Here is a 19,453-nt window from a genome sequence, read left to right on the forward strand (position 1 = left end):
GAAAATGAGAGGATATAGATAAGCAAAAATATTTATAAAAAACATCTGCAATCATATCACTCAAGAAATCTATTCTGCTTATGAAATTATAGAAGGAACGTACTTCAACATAATGAAGACCTTATACAACAAGCTCATAGCTAAAGTCATACTCAATGGTGAAAAGTTAAAAGTTTTCCTCTAAGGTCAGGAATAAGACAAGGATGCCCACAACTGTGCTTTTTATTCGGCATAATACCTGAAGTCCTACCATAGCAATTAGGGAAGAAAAAGAATGAAAAGGCACCCAAATCTCAAAAGAAGAAGTAAAATTATTTGTTTGCAAATGACATCATCTTATATTCAGGAAACCCTAAACATTCCACCAAAAAAGTGTCAGAACTAATAAATGAATTCAGTAAAGTTTCAGGATACAAAATTAATATATAAAAATCAGTTGCATTTCTATATACTAACAATGAACTATCAGAAAAAGAAATTAAGAAAGATATCCAATTTACAGTAGCATCAAAATAAAATACGTAGGACTAAATATAACCATGGAGGTAAAAGATCTATACAGTGAAAACTATAAAACACAGATCAACAAAGCTGAAGAAGATACAAATAAATGGAAAGATATCCCATGTTATAGACTGGAAGAACTGGATCAACTGTTCATACTATTCAAAGTGACTAAGACTCAATGTAATCTCTATTAAATTCCAATGGCATTTTTCTTAGAAAAAGAAAAAAACTGGAGCGCCTGGGTGGCTCAGTCGGTTGAGCGCCTGACTTCGGCTCAGGTCATGATCTTGCAGTCTGTGAGTTTGAGCCCTGTGTCGGGCTCTGTGCTGACAGCTCGGAGCCTGGAGCCTGTTTCGGATTCTGTGTCTCCCTCTCTCTCTCTCTGACCCTCCCCCGTTCATGCTCTCTCTCTGTCTCAAAAATAAATAAACGTTAAAAAAAAGTTAAAAAAATAAGAAAAAGAAAAAACTATTCTAAATTTTATATGGAACCATAGAAAACCCCAAAGAACCTAAGTGTTCTTGAGGAACAACAAAACTAGAGGCATCATAATTCCTGATTTTGAGCTATATTATAAAGCTATAGTAATCACAACAGTACTGACAGTAAGGTACTGACATAAAAACAGGCACATCTATCAGTGGATCAGAATAGAGAGCCCAGGACATAGGCACTAGCCACACACTTACAGTCAACTAATCTTTGATAAGGGCCCCAAGAGTATACAAAGGTGAAAGGATAGTATCTTCAATAAATGGTGCTAAGAAAACTGGATATCCACATACAAAAAGATGAAACTGGACCCCTATATTACACCACTCACAAAAATTAACTTGAAATGGATCAAAGACTTAAATTTAAACTCCTAGAAGAAACCGTAAAACTCCTAGAAGAAAACACTGGGAAAATATTCTTGACATTGGTTTTGGCAGTGATTTCTTGGATAAGACAAAAGCACAGACACCAAAAGCTGAAATAAACAAGTAGGACCACATCAAACTAAAGAGTTTCTGCACAGCAAAGTAAACAATAAATTGAAAGGGCAACTGATGAAACGGGGGAAAATATTTGAAAACCATGTTTCTGGATAAGGGACTAATATATAAAATATATGAAGAGCTCATACAACTCAATAACAAAAAAGGAAATAATCCAATTTAAAAATGGGCAAAGGACCTGAATAAACTTTTTCCAAAGAAGACATTCAAATGGTTAATAGGTATATAAAAAGGTGCTCAATATCACTAATCACAAGGAAAATGCAAATCAAAACCACAATGAGATATCACCTTACATCTGTTGTAATAGCTATTTTCTAAAAGAGGAAATAACACATGTTGGCAAGGATGTGGAGATAAGAAAACCGATATACATTGTTGGCAGGAATCTGAACTGGTACAGTCTTTATAGAAAACAGTATGGAAGTTCCTCAGAATATTAAAAATAGAACTACCATATGATCCAGTAATCCTTGTCCTGACTGTATATCTAAAGAAATGAAATGGGTATCTCAAAGAGATCCTCAACACTCATGTTCACTGCAGTATTATTCACAATAGCAAAGATACAGAAACAATCTAAACAAGTGTCCTACAATGAATAAATGAATACAAAAAATCTATGTATATATACACACAATGGAATATTAATGTTCAGTCATAAAAAAGGAAATCTTGCCATTTGTGACAACATAGATGAAACTGGAAGGCATTATCATAAGTGACATAAGCCAAAGACAAATACTGTATGGTATCACTTATATGTGGAATCTTTAAAAAAAACAAAAACAAAAAACCCAACCAACCAACCAACCAACCAAGTAAACAAAAACCGCTGATTTCATAAAAATAGAGAATAGAATAGTGGTGGCCAGAGGCTGGGAAGAGAAGAGGGAAATGGGGAAATATAGGAAATATAGGGCATAAATTTTCAGTTTTACTATAAAAAGGGTAAGTTCTGAGGATCTAATGTACAGCATGGTGACTATAGTTAATCATACACTGAATATCTAGGAGTTGCTAAGAGTAGACTTTAAGCATTCTCACCATAAAAAACAAAACAAAAAACAGTTAACTATGTGAGATAATAGATGTGTTAATTATCTTTACCTTAGTAATCATTCCATAATTATCAAATCATCACGCTGTATACTTTTATTATTTTTTTTTAATGTTTATTTTTGAGAGAGAGAGTGACAGACCACGAGCAGGGGAGGGGCAGACAGAGAAGGAAACAGAATCTGAAGCAGGCTCCAGGCTCTGAGCTGTCAGCACAGAGCCCGATGCGGGGCTCAAACCCACAAACTGGGAGATCGTGACCTGGGCCCAAGTTGGATACTTAACCAACTAAGCCACCAAGGTGCCCCTCACTATATACTTTAAATATATACAATTATATTTGTCGATTATTCCTCAATAAAGTTGGAGGGAAAAAAATAAAGAAATCTACTCTAAGGGTGCCTGGCTGACTCAGTCAGTAGAGCATGTGACTCTTGATCTTGAGGTTGAGTTCACGCCCCATGTTGGGTCTGTAGACATTACTTAAAGAAATCTACTCTCTTGTCTTTCCAGACATTTCTGTGTACGTGTGTGTGTGTAGATAAATATATGCTTTAAAAAAATTTATAATCTGGCTTTTTAAATTAACATGTACACTAAGCTGTGTAATGAATAAATTTGATAAAAAATATGAAATAATAAAAAATTATTAAAAGAAGGCAAAATATTCACATACAGTGTTATTTACCCTGGAAATTTTTTGATCTCATTAAACTTTTTTATGTGCATGTTAAAAATGTATAGGGGTAAGTTTATTTTTATTGTATGCTATTATATTTTCATAAGTTATTGCTTCAATGCATCAAGTAGAAATGTAAATGTACTTTACACAGTAAAAGGCTTTTATTTGCTAATAGAATGTAGAATATTAGATACATCCACTTAATATTGGTACTGGAACTGGCTGGGCTTCTATTCATAACTATGCAAACAGGTAAACATTAGTGAAATGCTCCACTATTTTGGGATTTCACTTCTCCATTCAACTAGAAGTGGAATATAATAACTCTTCATGTTTATCTGTAGCCATTGACCCCTATAATGTTTAATGAAGCAATCTGAAAAAATTCTGCATACTTAAGAAGTACTTAGGTGAGTATTAATAATATATAAACTGATAAAGAAAATAAGGGAAAGGATTTGCAGACTTTCAAATGAAAAAAAGAAAAATCTGCTTAAAGAATGATCTTAATTTTCAGGGGCGCCTGGGTGGCTCAGTCAGTTAAGCCTCTGACTTCGGCTCAGGTCATGATCTCACGGCTCATTTGAGCCCCGTACTGGGCTCTGTCCTGACAGTTCAGAGCCTGGAGCCTGCTTCTGATTGTGTCTCCCTTTCTCTCTGACCCTCCCCTGCTCACACTCTCTTTCTCTCAAAAATAAATAAAAGTTTAAAAAAATTTTTTTAAATGACCTTAATTTTCAAATAGAATAATCAACCTTAAAGGTTAAAATCTTCAAACGTTTTAATACTAACATACATTGCATTCACATTTATACCCAGTAATCATGTCCTGCATAATTATAATAGCTGCAGCCAACATTGATTAAAATTAATGCTTCATAATTTTAAGGCAAAAAGTTCTAAGCTGTTTGATATGTTTTCTCATTTAGTCTTCAGAGCAACTCTGTGAGCTAGATATTTTTATCACAAATGTAAAGAAAATGTAAAAATATAAAGAAAAATGTAAAGATAAAGAAAACGTGAGTTCAGAGAGCCAAGTAACTTGTTCGTAGTTACAAAGTTAGTAAATGGTTGAATCAGGGGTTAGTTAAACCAGGAATGTCTAATCCTCAAACCTAACTTCCTAACCATAATACTACATATTTTCAACTCAACAGATACCCACTGAACATATTCTACATGAAAGTCACCCTAGGCATAAAAAATAATAAAGAAGAAAAATGCCCTTGTCTTAGAGGGCATTTTTGAATTTGTACGCAAATATATTTTGTGCTGAAATAGAGGTTGGCAAAATGGTTGAGCCAGAAAAGCCTGGACTTAAAATCTTACACACTTGGGTATGAACTATTTCTATCCTGCTAGCTTGTGACTTCATATAGTTACTAAATCCTCAGTTCTCTCATGTTAAATAAAGGTGGTGGGAGGCAAATAACAGTCTACCTCAAAAGACTTAAGAATTTTTTTTTTTTTCCAACTTTTTAAATTTATCTTTGGGACAGAGAGAGACAGAGCATGAACGGGGGAGGGGCAGAGAGAGAGGGAGACACAGAATCGGAAACAGGCTCCAGGCTCCGAGCCATCAGCCCAGAGCCTGATGCGGGGCTCGAACTCACAGACCGCGAGATCGTGACCTGGCTGAAGTCGGACGCTTAACCGACTGGGCCACCCAGGCGCCCCAAAAGACTTAAGAATTAAATGAGATAATTTATGAAAAAGTGGCTGGTATAGCGACTGGTACATAATAGGTGCTTAATAAATATTAATTGTTATATTTCCTAAAAATTTTATTAGAATATGTAGATAAGATAGATAAACTCTGGTTGGAGAGAAGAGATAAAGATTCTTATTTTTTGAGGAGATGGTATTAAACCAAGCACTGAAAGATGAAGGGAGGATAAAAGAAGTAGAACATTTCAGGTAGGAAGAGCCAAGGTATGTTCAGGAGATAGTAAGTCGACTCAAGTATGTGGGCAACAGGATAGTTCAAAGGAATCTCTACATAATTTTAAAAAGATAGGCTGAGGCCTCATCTGAAGGCGTCAAATTCCCAGATAAAGAACATGGGTCTGAGGGGCGCCTGGGTGGCGCAGTCGGTTAAGCGTCCGACTTCAGCCAGGTCACGATCTCGCGGTCCGTGAGTTCGAGCCCCGCGTCGGGCTCTGGGCTGATGGCTAGGAGCCTGGAGCCTGTTTCCCATTCTGTGTCTCCCTCTCTCTCTGCCCCTCCCCCGTTCATGCTATGTCTCTCTCTGTCCCAAAAATAAATAAAAAACGTTGAAAAAAAATTAAAAAAAAAAAAAAAAGAACATGGGTCTTATTTTATAGGCAAAGGAAAACAACTCAGAGATATTGCTGAGTTTTGTTTTTTTCAGGTAGGTGTCAGAGTCATGTGAATGTGAGATGACGTCTTGGAGGGGAAGACCTCAGAAGCCAGGGGACTAGTCAGAAGGCTACAACAGCATCTCAAGAAAGAAATAATGAAACAGGTCAGGTATTGTATAAAGTATAGGAGGTCAGGTGTTGCAGGAAGCGTTGGAGACACAAAATTAAAATTAAAAAATAATTTTTCAAAAACATATTTCATCTATCATTAGCTGAATAGGAAAGAAAAGGGATGAATCAAAATAATGTCCTGATTCTGGTAACTGGAGGGATGCTATGTTTTCTCACCTAAGAGAGGGAATGAAGCAGAATATACATTAATAAAGATGATGGCAATTATCAATTTGCATGTAGCATTTAAAACCAAGAACAGAGTCTCCTAACATAAAATACAAAAGGACTGTCATGAACTTTGATATCTAAAACCAAAACCAAAACCAAAACCAAAAACCAAAAACCAAAAAAACCAGCCTGGGTTGCCATTATTTAGCCATGCAAAATTTAAAGAAATTATTAAATAATTTTATATTTCAAGGTATCCAAATCTAAAGGTTTTTTAACAGGGTCATAATAAATGAGAAATACTTACTTGAATAATTTTCAAGGGAGAATCAGGTTGGTAAATCTGAAGTCTAGGTACATAATGAACCAGCATGTGAAGCATGTTACAAGCTACATGGGCTACTGTTTTATTGGTAAACTGTAATAACAACAACAACAACAACAAATTATTCATTAATGCATTAGTTGCTGGAAAACTTTAAATTTCATACCTGTTTCTTTTTTTACTCTAAATTTGTGTATTAAAATACTATTAAGAGGATAAATATATAGTTGCAAAATAAGAATTCACAATATATTCCAAAAACACAATTAACTTTATTTTTGATTTTGAATGTTTGTCTCCATTAAAGTTTTATTTCATTTTCCCTCACCTAAATTTCTGCAACAGCCTGTAATCTTTTCAGTCTTTTTTCCATTCCAATCTGTTCCCCATTCCAATCAACTCTACACAATATTTTCAAATTAATCTTCTAAAGAACTGCTCTGACGCTCACATTCTTTATGCTTAAAGTTCTCAGATGACTCCCGAACGGCATAAAGTCAAACTTGTTATGCTCAGCTTTTTATGACCACATGTCCCCCACTCTTCAAGCCCTAACCAAATGTCTCCTATTTCCAAAGTCTTCTCTAACACCCAAGTCAAAGTTGATGTTTCCTCTGACCTCAATCAGCATTTTACATGCACTATTCATTTGGTTCTCTCAGCTTTTTGTTTTATTACTCTTATTTTAATCTCTCCAGTCATCATATTATTAACTTTTGAATCTAGTTTTTATAATGTTTTTTCATTCTAATATCCCTCAATCTGACCAGCAAAGCACCTCAAATATAGTACATACTATGACACAAATATTTGTCATATAAGTAATATTTGTACTTTTTATGTTTACATTCTATATAGAAAGTGCATTACAAGTTTTAAGACAAAAATAATATCATGCATACTTTCCCAAGCAAAAAATTTACTCATTCACACTCTCCAAATAATTAGGTTTTATTTTTTAACAAATCTTACTCTTGTTAGTTACAAAGAGACCATTTAACTTGAATAATAAAGACAAATCATGCAACAGCTCAAGAATTCAGGAAGTAATAAGGACTGAAGAGTAACTTACAAAAATAATGATTAGGAAAATATAAATGACCTTACAAATTAAATGACATAAAAAGCTGAGATAAAATTGGTGATCACCACAATACTCTACATTCAAGAGTAGGACCACTCAAGGAAAAAGTCAAGATCAAGGAAATAATGTGTTAACAAATGAATAATAATAAAATGTAACATTTAATAAATGTCTTATCCTATAAAGACATAAGATATAATAAACACTTGGAGAAAAAGTCACACATTCTATATCAATATATTCCACTAAATAGGTTCTTTTTTTTTTTACCTTTAAGGAAACACAAATTACATTCAGAGCTTCCTTAATTTGAGGATGATGAGACTCATGGACTAGTTCTTCACAAATCCAAATACCTAAACTGCACAGTGCTACACATCTGCAAAAAAGGCAACCAACAATGATGTAAATAAAAGTGCATGAGACTTGAAATGAAATGAAACCACCACCCCAACCAAAATACCAAAACAAACCATCCTAGAAAGAACATGCACTGTTTAAATGAATCAATTTTTACTCTGTATATTAGCTCTTCTTAGCAAGAGAAAGTAGGAGGAAAGCACATGGCTCCTAACTAAAAGCCTAATTTTCAAATATAATTTGCTAACAATCTCATAGGAGGGGATAACACACAGGATCTTTTTAACAAATCTATATTAATAAATTGATATTGCCATAAAGCATCCCAAACAAATATGTAACCTGCTTTCAAAAAAGGAAAGTGTGATTTTGTTGACAGCACCCAATGAACTTCAGTGAAAACATGAAGCTGCTGGGTCAAAGATTATTTTCATAACCCTTAAATCTAACATAGCCAGCTATAAATTCTTTAAAACAAATTGGCAATACAAATAAAATTCATATGTTTTGTAAAGAGATTCCAAAAGAAACAGAATTTGCATAATTTTTTCTATCCCCTAATGTCTTGTGAAACTTCATTTCCCTACTTCAACTGAGTTTCAGCTTGAAGGGACTTATTAGATGATCAGAATCAGTAAAAGAATCAGTAAAAATTCCATTAGTGTGTTCAAGTATAAGCTTCTGATGAAGCACATATTGGTTCCCTCAACTCCTTAAAAAGTCAACTCATTCTAGTATTCTGCTATACTTGGCATGTCCTGATACTGACATTCTTTTCTCTTTTTTTAAAGTTTATTTATTTATTTTGAGAGAGCAAGCAAGAGCACGCACACACAAGTGGAGAAGGGGCAGAGAGAGAGAGGGAGAGAGAGAATCCCAAGCAAGATCTGTGCAGAACATGGAGCCTGACACAGGGCTCGATCTCACAACCTTGAGATCATGACCTTAGCCGACATCAAGAGTCAGATGCTTAACTGACTGAGCCACCCAGGTGTCCCCCTCCCCATGATGATATTCTTAACATTTTTTCAGTAGAATGCTAAATTTCAGAACAATTCAATGCAGAAATTGTTTTCTTCCTGAACACAGATGATCAGAAGTTAAGTGTCTTCTTTCGGTTTATCATAGTGTTAATGCTAATAAATTATTTACTATCAAAAGTACCAAAGGATGCCTGGATGGCTCAGTCAGTTGAGTGTCAGACCTCAGTTCAGGTCATGATCAGGTTTGTGGGTTCGAGTCTCACACTGGGCTCTCTGCTCTTAGCGCAGGGCCTGCTTCAGATCCTGTCTCTCTCTACCTCTTCCCCACCTGCACACTATCTCAAAAAAATAAATAAACATTAAAAAAAAAAACTACCATAAAGTCTTCTAAGCGAAGTCTACTGCTTTATTTCTTCCCTACTGTTGCCCACCTATAAATATTCTAGATCTAAATAACCAAGTTTCAGGTTTAGCAGTGGGAAGCACTGTAATCCTACAGTAATAATAAACTTCATGATTGCAGCTAATTAACACAGACCAGAAGTAAAATGCTTAACAGACATTTTTATAATTGAGGGGTAAGATCAAATTTGTGTGTGCATGTGTGGGTGTGTGTATGTTTGTGTGTTTCCTACATTCTTCAAGATATTCAAATAATTTAGATTATTCCCAGTATGGCTCAAGTCTGTGCTCCTGGTCAGATTTGGGGGTCTTCTAAGACCTCACATTCCTGAAAGGAAAGCAAGTTTAGAAAATACTTATATTCAACTTTTGGGATTTCCCTATAATCTCAAGACAAGCTAATGTGTTAATGATTCCCAGGTCTACTTCCGGGCAGCTATGTTTTAGGCTTCAATGTTCTTTCACTTGAGAGGCAACACAGTTTAAAAAAGAAAAAAAAAAAGGCAGAAGATCTAGGATCTGAAGATCGAAGTTCAAATCTGGTTCTGTCACTTATTACTTATATATCTGATACGGCTCTGAAGACAAAATGCCAGAGTTGCAATCATGGGTCTGTCATTTCTGGATGATAGGGCAGATTATTTAAATTCTCTGGGCTCCCATCTATAAAAAAATCAGATAAAAACTGCACATATGTCCTAGAAATGTTGCAAAGATTAAATGAGGTAATAAGGTGTTCAGAACAGTGCCTAGCACAGAATAAATGTTAGTTTTCTAAGCCATCAGTTTTTTGCTAGTAAAGTTGGAAGAATAATGATTCCAGTAATTTCTTAGAATTGTGATGAGGATTAAGTGGAACAATTTGACAGGAAAATCCTTATAAACTTAAAAGGTTATCATTATTAATCATTAGCATAGCAAATGTTAAAGAAATAATATTGATAATAATCACATTTGGGGTTAAGGCTACCAGAAATGAAAATACGGGAATAATGGAAAGACAATGTCATTTTCTAGAGTAGTTGTCCAGTATTAAAATGAAACTAATGTAAAAGAAGAATTTATTCAAAGAGATTTGTTTCTAGTTAAACTTGGCTATTAAGAAAAATATCCAACTGCATTAAAGGCTAGAGCTATGTCTCATTTAAGCAAACTGCTCATTTTACATTAATTCTAGTTGCTGTTAAAAGGTTTAAATTGCAATTAGAATCCAAATGGTCAAAGCCATAATCCATATTTTTTAGAACCTTGGGTCAAAAAAATGTGCAGATGTTAGGAAAAGAGGAAGCATTCCAGACATGTAGGTCAGAATAGTAGTGAACGCAGACTACTACTGAGGCTAATTACATAGTATTAGAATTAGCTCCAAGAAATAGAAAATATAAATTAATGATATTTTTGAGAAAAGAAGGAACATGGTGTGTTATTGGTATCCTGCTGATTTAAATCTCCATCTTTCTGGAAAGGTCTAGTAAAACAGAGAAAATGACAGTTTTCACTTCTTAACAAGATGTTTAGAAGGGAAAACATTCTAAAGTCTTTTTATATTCTATTTTTAAAAAATACCCTGATAAAATATTTACAAATTTTCCTATTTTTTTCTACATTAAAAATATTTCCTTTGAATTCAACTTAAAAAATATTCATTGGGTAATTACTAGTACATTACAAAGTATTGCATAAGAGATAGTGACAAATAAAATGTGAAGGGAAAGCAAAATGTACTTGAATAAAATTAAATCATTTCAGATATAGAAGGTAAAGGCACTGAACAAGGTGACCAGGATTTTATTTTTTTAAGATTTTTTTTTTAATGTTTACTTATTTTTGAGAGAGAGAGAGAGGCAGAGAGAGGGAGACACAGAATGTGAAGCAGACTTCAGGCTCAGAGCTGTCAGCACAGAGCCCGATGCAGGCCTTGAACTCACAAACCGTGAGATCACGACCTGAACCAAAGTGAAATGCTTAAATGAATGAGCTACCCAGGTGCCCCTAGGATTTTATTAATGAAGGTTTGTATTCAAATCATGAAAAGAGTAAGTATTTAATAATATAAATAACTTAGATTTATAATTCAAAACAGCTTTTGTGTATTTGAAACGATCTGGACTGCTGAATAATTCAATCAACTTCTACAATAAGATTCCAAAAACAGAATAGTTATGTCAAGTCTTAAGGATATCTGACCTACCGTGCAGGGCCAGAGGGCTCATCTCTTGCTGAGCTTAATACAGTTTTGATTATAAGTTCCTAGAATAAAGGAAGAAATAATGGTAATGACTAAAATTTCATTCATTCATCCATTCAACAAGTATTTATTAAATGGCCACTATGAGCCCAGACACTGTGCCAGGTGCTAGGGATACAACAAGGAAATAAAAGTCTTTGTTCTCACCCATATACTTTTAATACAGTCTAATATTATTCATAAAATTTGCTAAATAAATAAAACAATGGTATGGTCTGAATGTTTATGTCCCCCCAAAATTCTTATGTTAAAATCCTAACCCCCAAAGATGATGGCATTAGGAGGTGCTTATTAGGTCATGAGGATGGAGACTTTATGAATGGAATTAATGCTCTTATGAAAGAGACCACCACAGAACTCTCTAACTCCTTCTACTCTGTGAAGACACAGTGAGAAGGTGCCAGCTATACACCAGCGAGAGAGCCCTCACCAGAATACAACTTTGCTGGAGCCTTGATCTTGGACATCTCAGCCATCAGAACTATGAGGAATAAATTTATGTCATTTATAAGCAACCCAGTCGGTACTATTTTTTTTTTTTTGGTAGTATCTTGTTAGAGCAGCACAAATTAAAACAAATTATTTCTGAAATCTATAACGAAATACATATTTTCGAAAAAAGAATCCTTTTTCCTGATTAGAAGAGTAATAAAAAGCTCACTATAATGAAAAAAGATTTAATTGCTGAAAAGTATGAACATCGTTTCAAAACTCTGAGAAATATTCATTTAAAAGCAAGCTTCTTCTTTTTGATAATTTGTAAAACATGATAATATGTGAGTTTGGGGTTAAGTGCTAAATAATAGTTAAAATTATGTAAATGAATAAAACATTCAAAAGGCAGAATAAAGAGAAAGTCATTATCTAAAGAGGATCTTGTAACAAGTTTATGTTTAGCAAGCAGGGAAAGAAAACTAGTCTATTAAGGAGTCACAGAATATTTAGAGAAGCAAGAAGAAAATCAAGATAGATCTGTGCAACGTAAGTCAAAATTGAAGAGATTTCGGAAGTCAGGAACATCAACACTGGGCCAGTACTATAGTGGCTAATGAAAGGAAAACAAGAATGCCATTAGGTTTGATGATTAAGAATCTTTGTTCCTTTTTTTCAAAAATAATCATTCATTCATTCATTCATATATTCAAAGAGCACTTATCAGCTACACAGATTGTAACCTCCTTAAGAGTAGTAAACTACTTATCTTTGTAAACTTAGCATCTAGCCCAGTGGCTGGCAATTAATAGATACTTGAAAGCTATCCATTTAAGCCCAAGAGCTTTCTATGTCTTAGATCCTGTCTTAAATGCTGGAAAGAAACAGATGGTTAAGACAACAGTATCTTAACTTTAACTTCAGAAAGTCACAGAAGACTTCACTTACCTAAAAGGGTCTTAGGTAAATAGGATTTTGACAAATGATCAAGGTCAAAGATTATGTTTGAGTGATTAAGAGAGACAAGAAGAAGAAACCAGGTCTATATAATGATGTTTTAGGCAGAAAGAAATGGGTTTTCAAAGGCACAGAATTGAAAAACAGCATGGTATGTCCCATGTGGCTATATGGCTGCAGTTTAGAGTACGCAGGGAGTGGTTTTCAGTGAAAATGTGAAAACTACATATGACCACTGTGGCATGTAACTTTCCCTTAAATCTTCACTTTTCTGAATGAGAATAATTATCATTTTCCTAGGCTTTTTGCTTTCTTCATCATTAACCGAATTAGCTTTTATTTTGGAAATACCCCTTCCCCAAAGTTTGATTTTTTTAATCATTTCAGCCATTACTACCTATATACAATGGCCAGAAGTGAACAAGTCCACTCTGAAATGCAGATCATATGTAGTAAGCTAGGCTAATCCCTAACAAACTTAAAAACTACTACCTATCCCTGACCTTCAGGATCTTCTGAAAATAGAAGAAACCAAAAATATGACATCTCTGAAGACCAAAGGTATAGTTTTTATTAATTGTCATTGTAAATCTGCACTGACCTAATGCAATTTTATGTGTGGCTGAAAGTCACTTGTTTAACAAATGTTTCAGGAGTCCCAGATGCCAAGCAGCCTATTAAACTCTGAGGATACAGCAGTAAATAGGACCTTTTACTAGGTAAATAGGACCTACTGTGGTGTTTGTCTGAAGTATAAACTAAACACTAAATAAGTAATTATAGATGTTATAAATGTTGTAAAGAGAAATATGGGTGGCATGAAAAATACATGCAGAACTCCTGACAAAAACTGGATTGAAAAACTTTCAGAGAAAACCAAAGTTAAAAAAAAAATTATCAGCATGACTTCTGAGGAGCTATGAGGCCTCAGATACATAAGATCCCCACCCCAATTCCACACTTTCCTACAGCAAAACAGAATATTTCCATTACATTGTTTGATACATCACATTGGGAAATTACGAGAGAGAGAGAGAGAGAGAGAGAGAGAGAGAGAGAGAGTCAAATTTGCAGGTTTAGTACCATCTCAATCTTAGGAGCCTTAGAAGTAGCCTACTATCTGTGTCATAGGATGTTTCAATAAATGTTCAGTGAGCGAATAAAAGAATCCTATGATATTGGCATATGAATGGATTCAATAATGAGAAAACATTTCCAAAGAAGTTATCAACACAAAAAAGGCTATGCTCCTAACAGACATTCTAGCTTTGTGTCTGATGGGTATAGCTGGCTAACGTTCTTTAACGATTATGTGGATTTCTAAAGGAGAAGAACACAAATTTTATCAAACATACATTACCTAAAAAGTCATTTAAATACTAAAAATTCACAACTGATTTCTTACCTTAACATCTGTAAACTGAGACATGGCAATATCAGGAATGTTGGGATGGAGAGCAGGGAGTTCACAATATAAGTTAGGAAAACAAACCAAGGATCCCAGAAGAACTTGTGCTTCCACTCTTGGTGCCTATGTATCAGATTTTTTAAATCTTTAAAATGTATTTGACTATGTCATTAAATTACCAGAAAATTACTTCATGACCTAACCACAGTACAAAGAGAAGTGAGAGCATAAGACACAATTAAAAACGAAAGGAGCAACACAAAAAGATTGAGGTTTTCACCCATACTTTGCACATAAACTACTGCTATTCTCAGTAAATGCAGAGCTCTCCTTACGAACAGCAAATTAAGCAGAAATCAGCCACACTTAATGGGACTGCAAATAAGAATATAGCTTAGCTGACAGCATAAATTTACTCTAATTTTGAGAAAAAATATACATACTTTCATTTTAAAGGCAACGCACACAACAAAACATAGTGTACTAATGAGCAGATGACTCAATGTCACTAGATTATATTTGTTACTACCTAAGGATAAAAGTAACTAAGGATAAAAACATTAATTGTATCTTCAAGAAATAGGCACTAGTCTAGACGGTTTTTATAATATTATGCCAAGTGAAAAAAGCATTGCCTATAGTACTTCACTAAAAACAAAGTAAGAATTTATGGTTGGCCTGCAGATGAAGGTAACTTTTCCTCTTTTTCTTAGCTATATATATATTAAGCCATTTCTGAAGTATCAGCACTGAACATTTCTTTCTTTTTTTAAAAGTTTATTTACTTATTTTGAGAGACAGAGACAGTGGGGGTGGCAGAGGGGCAGAGAGAGTGGGAGACAGAGAATCTGAAGCAGTCTCTGTGCTGTCAGTGTGGAGCCCGACTTGGGGCTTGAACTCATGAAACATGAGATCAGGATGTGAGCCAAAACCAAGAGTCAGACGCTTAACCGACTGAGCCACTTAGGTGCCCCAGCACTGAACATTTCTTTTTCTTCTTCTACCTTCTTGCACGCCCACCAACACCCACTTACTAATATATTTCTTTGCTTACTAAAATATCTATGAATTGAATTATGTTTAATAATACCAAAAAAAATGCTTTAAAAATTTTCTAGAAACATAATCCTTCTATTTACATAAAACAAGACACTATCTTCCACAGGATCTCCTTATGTTTCTAATTGTTTTAATAGAGGCAGTGGAGTGGTACTATTATGATTATCAACAAAACAACTCATTTCCATATTTTTTTTTTTAATTTTTTTTTTTTAATGTTTTTTATTTATTTTTGGGACAGAGAGAGACAAAGCATGAACGGGCGGGAGAGGGGCAGAGAGAGAGGGAGACACAGAATCGGAAACAGGCTCCAGGCTCCGAGCCATCAGCCCAGAGCCCGACGCGGGGCTCGAACTCACGGACCGCGAGATCGTGACCTGGCTGAAGTCGGACGCTTAACCGACTGCGCCACCCAGGCGCCCCTCATTTCCATATTTTAAAAAAATCCTTATTTGCAGATAAAAGACAATACCATAAAGGGGTAGGGCAAGCTTGTAGCCACCATCCCAATTTAAAATTATCTGTAGGTACACCTGGCTGGCTCAGTCAGTAGAATATGTGACTCTTGATCTTGGGGTTATAAATTCAAGCCCCTCATTGGGTGTAGAGATTACTTAAAAAATTAAAGTCTCTAAATAAAAAAAAAATTAGTTATAAAAATGAAACTGATAAAAAACGCAATATTTAATTTAAAAAAAGAGATTAGCTAAGGGTTTTTGTTGAAAGATGGGTAAGGTAACTGAGAATGTTCAAGTATGTGGATATAATGGGAGCATACTTATAATGTGACTATAATTAATAAAGGTAAAACCTAATTAGTTATTTTGTAAACTGCCTGGCAGAGGGAGAAAAGGGGCTTCCCGTTAAGGGAAGGAAGATGATGTGTATGGGATCTAAAATGGAATCCAAAGAGGAAGATTTAGACTATGTATCTTCAACATCATCCAGAGGAAAAGACTGACCTTAAACTTTTATGATGAGATGAGGTGTCAGGTTTGATTCCTGTAATGATTTGTTTTCCTATGCAGTTTTTCTCAACAAGTGTTCCTCATATGAACCACACAAACAGAAAATAACTATTTTTAAAAATTTTCCCAAGGATGTTACAGAACTAGTATCCTTCTAGATGCACAGGAGGTAAATTTAATCACATAAAATGGATTCCTAAGGACATCAGGGTTTAATTCTCCCGCAGAATCTTTTTTTTTTTTTTTAATGTTTATTTTTGAGGGGGAGGGGCAGAGACAGAGAGAGAGGGAGACAGAGAATCTAAAGCAGGCTCCGTGCTGTCAATGTAAAGCCCAATGCGGGGCTCAAACTCATAAACTGAGATCATGACTTGAGCTGAAGTCAGACACTCAACCAACTGAGCCACCCAGGTGCCACTCTCCTGTACAACCTTAAAGAAGTGCAGGAAACGTGCTGACTAGTCATCTAGAATAATTGGTCTACTGAACAGTAATTGTTTTCATAGTAAATTTGATCATGCCACTCCTTGCGTAAAATCCCTCAATGTTTGCTCATTCTTTCCTGAGGATAAAATCTAACCTCTCTAGCACTATAAACCAGCTACTGTCTTCCTCTTTAGTTTACCTCTGCTACATAAATATGGACGTGTTCCAACTATACCAGTTACTTGGCATTGTCTCCATAGTTCCGTAACTGTTATGAAAAATCCTCACATGTTTTTCAGAGTTTAGAGTTTACTCCTAGAGCGTATTTCTGGATTATCTCATCTGTTTCTTCTCTTTTGCTATGGCCCACTGCCCTTTCTTTAGTTTCTTCCCTGCCTCTACTTGTTTCCATAGACTTCTTCAATTTTAAGTTTTGTTTTGCTTATCAGATTTTAATCCATTTTTATAGCTCCTGTGTCAATTCCATCAACTAATTTTAGTACTTTCTTATACTTCAAATTTTACTTAAAAAAATAAAAGCAATTTCAATTAAACTGTAAGTTTTCCTGATCATCAGCTTGTTAAATTTACTAACAAGGGCTCCTTCTCTGTTGCTTTGTTAGTCGAGCCTATTTAACCACAGTCTGTTATATTATAAAGAACAGGAAATAAAAACTTACGTTGAGAAAAGCTGAAGAAGCCACTCTACCAGCTGCTACAATAAAATCCATAATAAGCATTGTGGCACCAGGCAAACCAAGTGAAAAAAACTGAGGTGAGCAGTGCTTGATGATTGTATTGACAATATCCTTAGAAGTAAGAAAAGAAGGGGAAAAGAATATCATAAATTAATCTTGGGTATCAGCTAATCAATACCCTTAAAAATAGATATAACATATGAAATAATAAAACAGGCAATTACTATACACTGCCTCACTGGAAAGACTAATTTTAATTCTTCTAAATAATCCATGCTTGGTATTATATTGTCAAAGCAAAATAAACTTAAAACATATTTGTTTAACTGACATCAATACAGCATTTTTTTTTTTTTTTTTTCACACTAGACAGCAAGATGGAAGGCTTTTTGCTTCAGGGGTTGAAAATATAAAGCTCAAGTGTTATAAAACTGAACTGCAGAGTAGTTCCTTCTCTCATCCATTTGCTTCCATATGATATCTCTGATCTTTAAAACTGCATAACCTATTATGTGGCAACTGGAGATATTCTCTTTATTAGATCAACTGAAGTCCTTTGATGAAAAATATCCAGCCTTTGGAATTTACCATGAGGATGCAGTGTTTTACACTGTATTACTCAATCTGATTTATCTTAAACAAAAGGTCTCTTTGTCAATAACTAAGATCGTCATTTTGTTTGAGACATGTTTATAAGGTAGAAAACTGTAATTATTTCAAATTAATGCAGGTAGTATTTTCGCTTTTCAGGAGGAGAGACATAACTACTTCTTTCAATATTAATTTAATGATCTTTAAATCAACTGCAAGTGAAATTTAACCACATTATGATAAAAATGTTTCATTACTATGACTCACAACCTCCCACAGTTTTTTGTGATTATTTCCGGTTTTTTGTTTTTTTTTTTCTTCCAGTTTTATGGCCAGGATCAAGACCCTTGAAATAATGTTCTACAGTCAAATTTTTGACTTTCTAATGTAACGATTATATTGATACAAATGCCAAGTCAATATAATTGTCACTGTGCTAATACAATCTATGGAAATAAGAAAATGTGATGGGCTAGCTCTTAGAGAAGAAAAATCCTCTATTTCACTACTAGATGAGCATATCCACATGCCTCTAGTGCCAATTATTAAGTAACAATTACAAAACACCCAAGAATAAGTACATTAGGACATTAAAATAAGATGTAGTCAGTCTAAGCAAAAGATGGTTTAATACTTTAAAGAAGCAAACTAGTTGTTACAACATTAGAGGAAAGATACATTTAATAATCAAATCAATCCCCTAATTAATAGCTTTTCAACTATGTTTAGGAAAGACACATTTAATAATCAAGTCAATCCCCTAACATAACAGCTTTTCAACTATGTCTTAAGAACAAATGAGGTTACAAAATCAAAGAAACTTATAAATGACTACATAAGACTATTTTTAATTCTAGACCTTAAAAGAGTTAAATAATCAAGAATCAAAGGTAAACTTATAAAGCAATTGGTTATAAAGTATATATTTACCTGATCAATATGAAGTAATCCACAATGCATTATATTGTAGAAATGTGTTAGAAAATCTCTATTTGGAGAAACATCTTGTCTTCTTTTCATTGTATTACAAATAAGTTTGTAAGCGTGTAATTTACCTTGTTTATATTTATCAGTCAACATGGTTGCCTACAATTTAAAGATGTTGATTTTAATACTCAAATACTGTTAAAGTGATACAGCAAGCGATATATTTGCTTTCATTTATTTTTATGTTGGCCCAATTTCTTAATGAATTGAAATATCAGGATTACTGAAACTATTGTTATCATTAAAATGATACAACATAGGTTATGAATAACCACACACTGTTTCATTTAGGAAAATGCACCAAATGTATCAAATGACACTTAAAAAAATTAAAACTTCAAAAGTAGGGGTGCCTGGGTGGCTCAGCTGGTTAAACATCTGACTCTTGGTTTTGGCTCAGGGCATGATCTCATGGTTTGTGAGATCGAACCCCACATTGGGCTCTGTGCTGATAGCATGGGGTCTGCTTGGGATTCTCTCTCTCTCCCTCTCTCTTCCTCTGTCTCTGCCCCTCCCCTGCTCACTCTTTCTCTCTCAAAATAAATAAACTTAAAAACTAAAACAATGAAAGTACACAGCATATTCTTTGATACAAATTCGAGATTTATACTTCACT

The 19,453-nt window shown here is 34.4% G+C and overlaps 1 protein-coding gene across 7 annotated transcripts in view; it reads right to left on the minus strand.

Moving 5' to 3' along the window:
- RALGAPA1 (Ral GTPase activating protein catalytic subunit alpha 1) overlaps positions 1–19,453 on the minus strand; it is a 280,983-nt gene that overhangs the window by 123,479 nt on the left and 138,051 nt on the right. For all 7 annotated transcript variants that reach the window (XR_009264389.1, XM_058738826.1, XM_058738825.1 and 4 more), the window contains 6 exons: positions 18,781–18,936; positions 17,242–17,370; positions 14,106–14,231; positions 11,255–11,313; positions 7,589–7,697; positions 6,217–6,327 (listed from right to left, as the gene is read on the minus strand). Coding sequence is in view for 6 of the 7 variants with exons in the window: in XM_058738826.1 (XP_058594809.1) it covers positions 6,217–6,327; positions 7,589–7,697; positions 11,255–11,313; positions 14,106–14,231; positions 17,242–17,370; positions 18,781–18,936 (690 nt within the window). In the remaining variant the exon portion in view is untranslated. The remainder of the gene's footprint in view (positions 1–6,216; positions 6,328–7,588; positions 7,698–11,254; positions 11,314–14,105; positions 14,232–17,241; positions 17,371–18,780; positions 18,937–19,453) is intronic.

Source organism: Neofelis nebulosa, chromosome 7 (genome assembly GCF_028018385.1).
Source record: "Neofelis nebulosa isolate mNeoNeb1 chromosome 7, mNeoNeb1.pri, whole genome shotgun sequence".
Taxonomy (NCBI): Eukaryota; Metazoa; Chordata; class Mammalia; order Carnivora; family Felidae; genus Neofelis; species Neofelis nebulosa.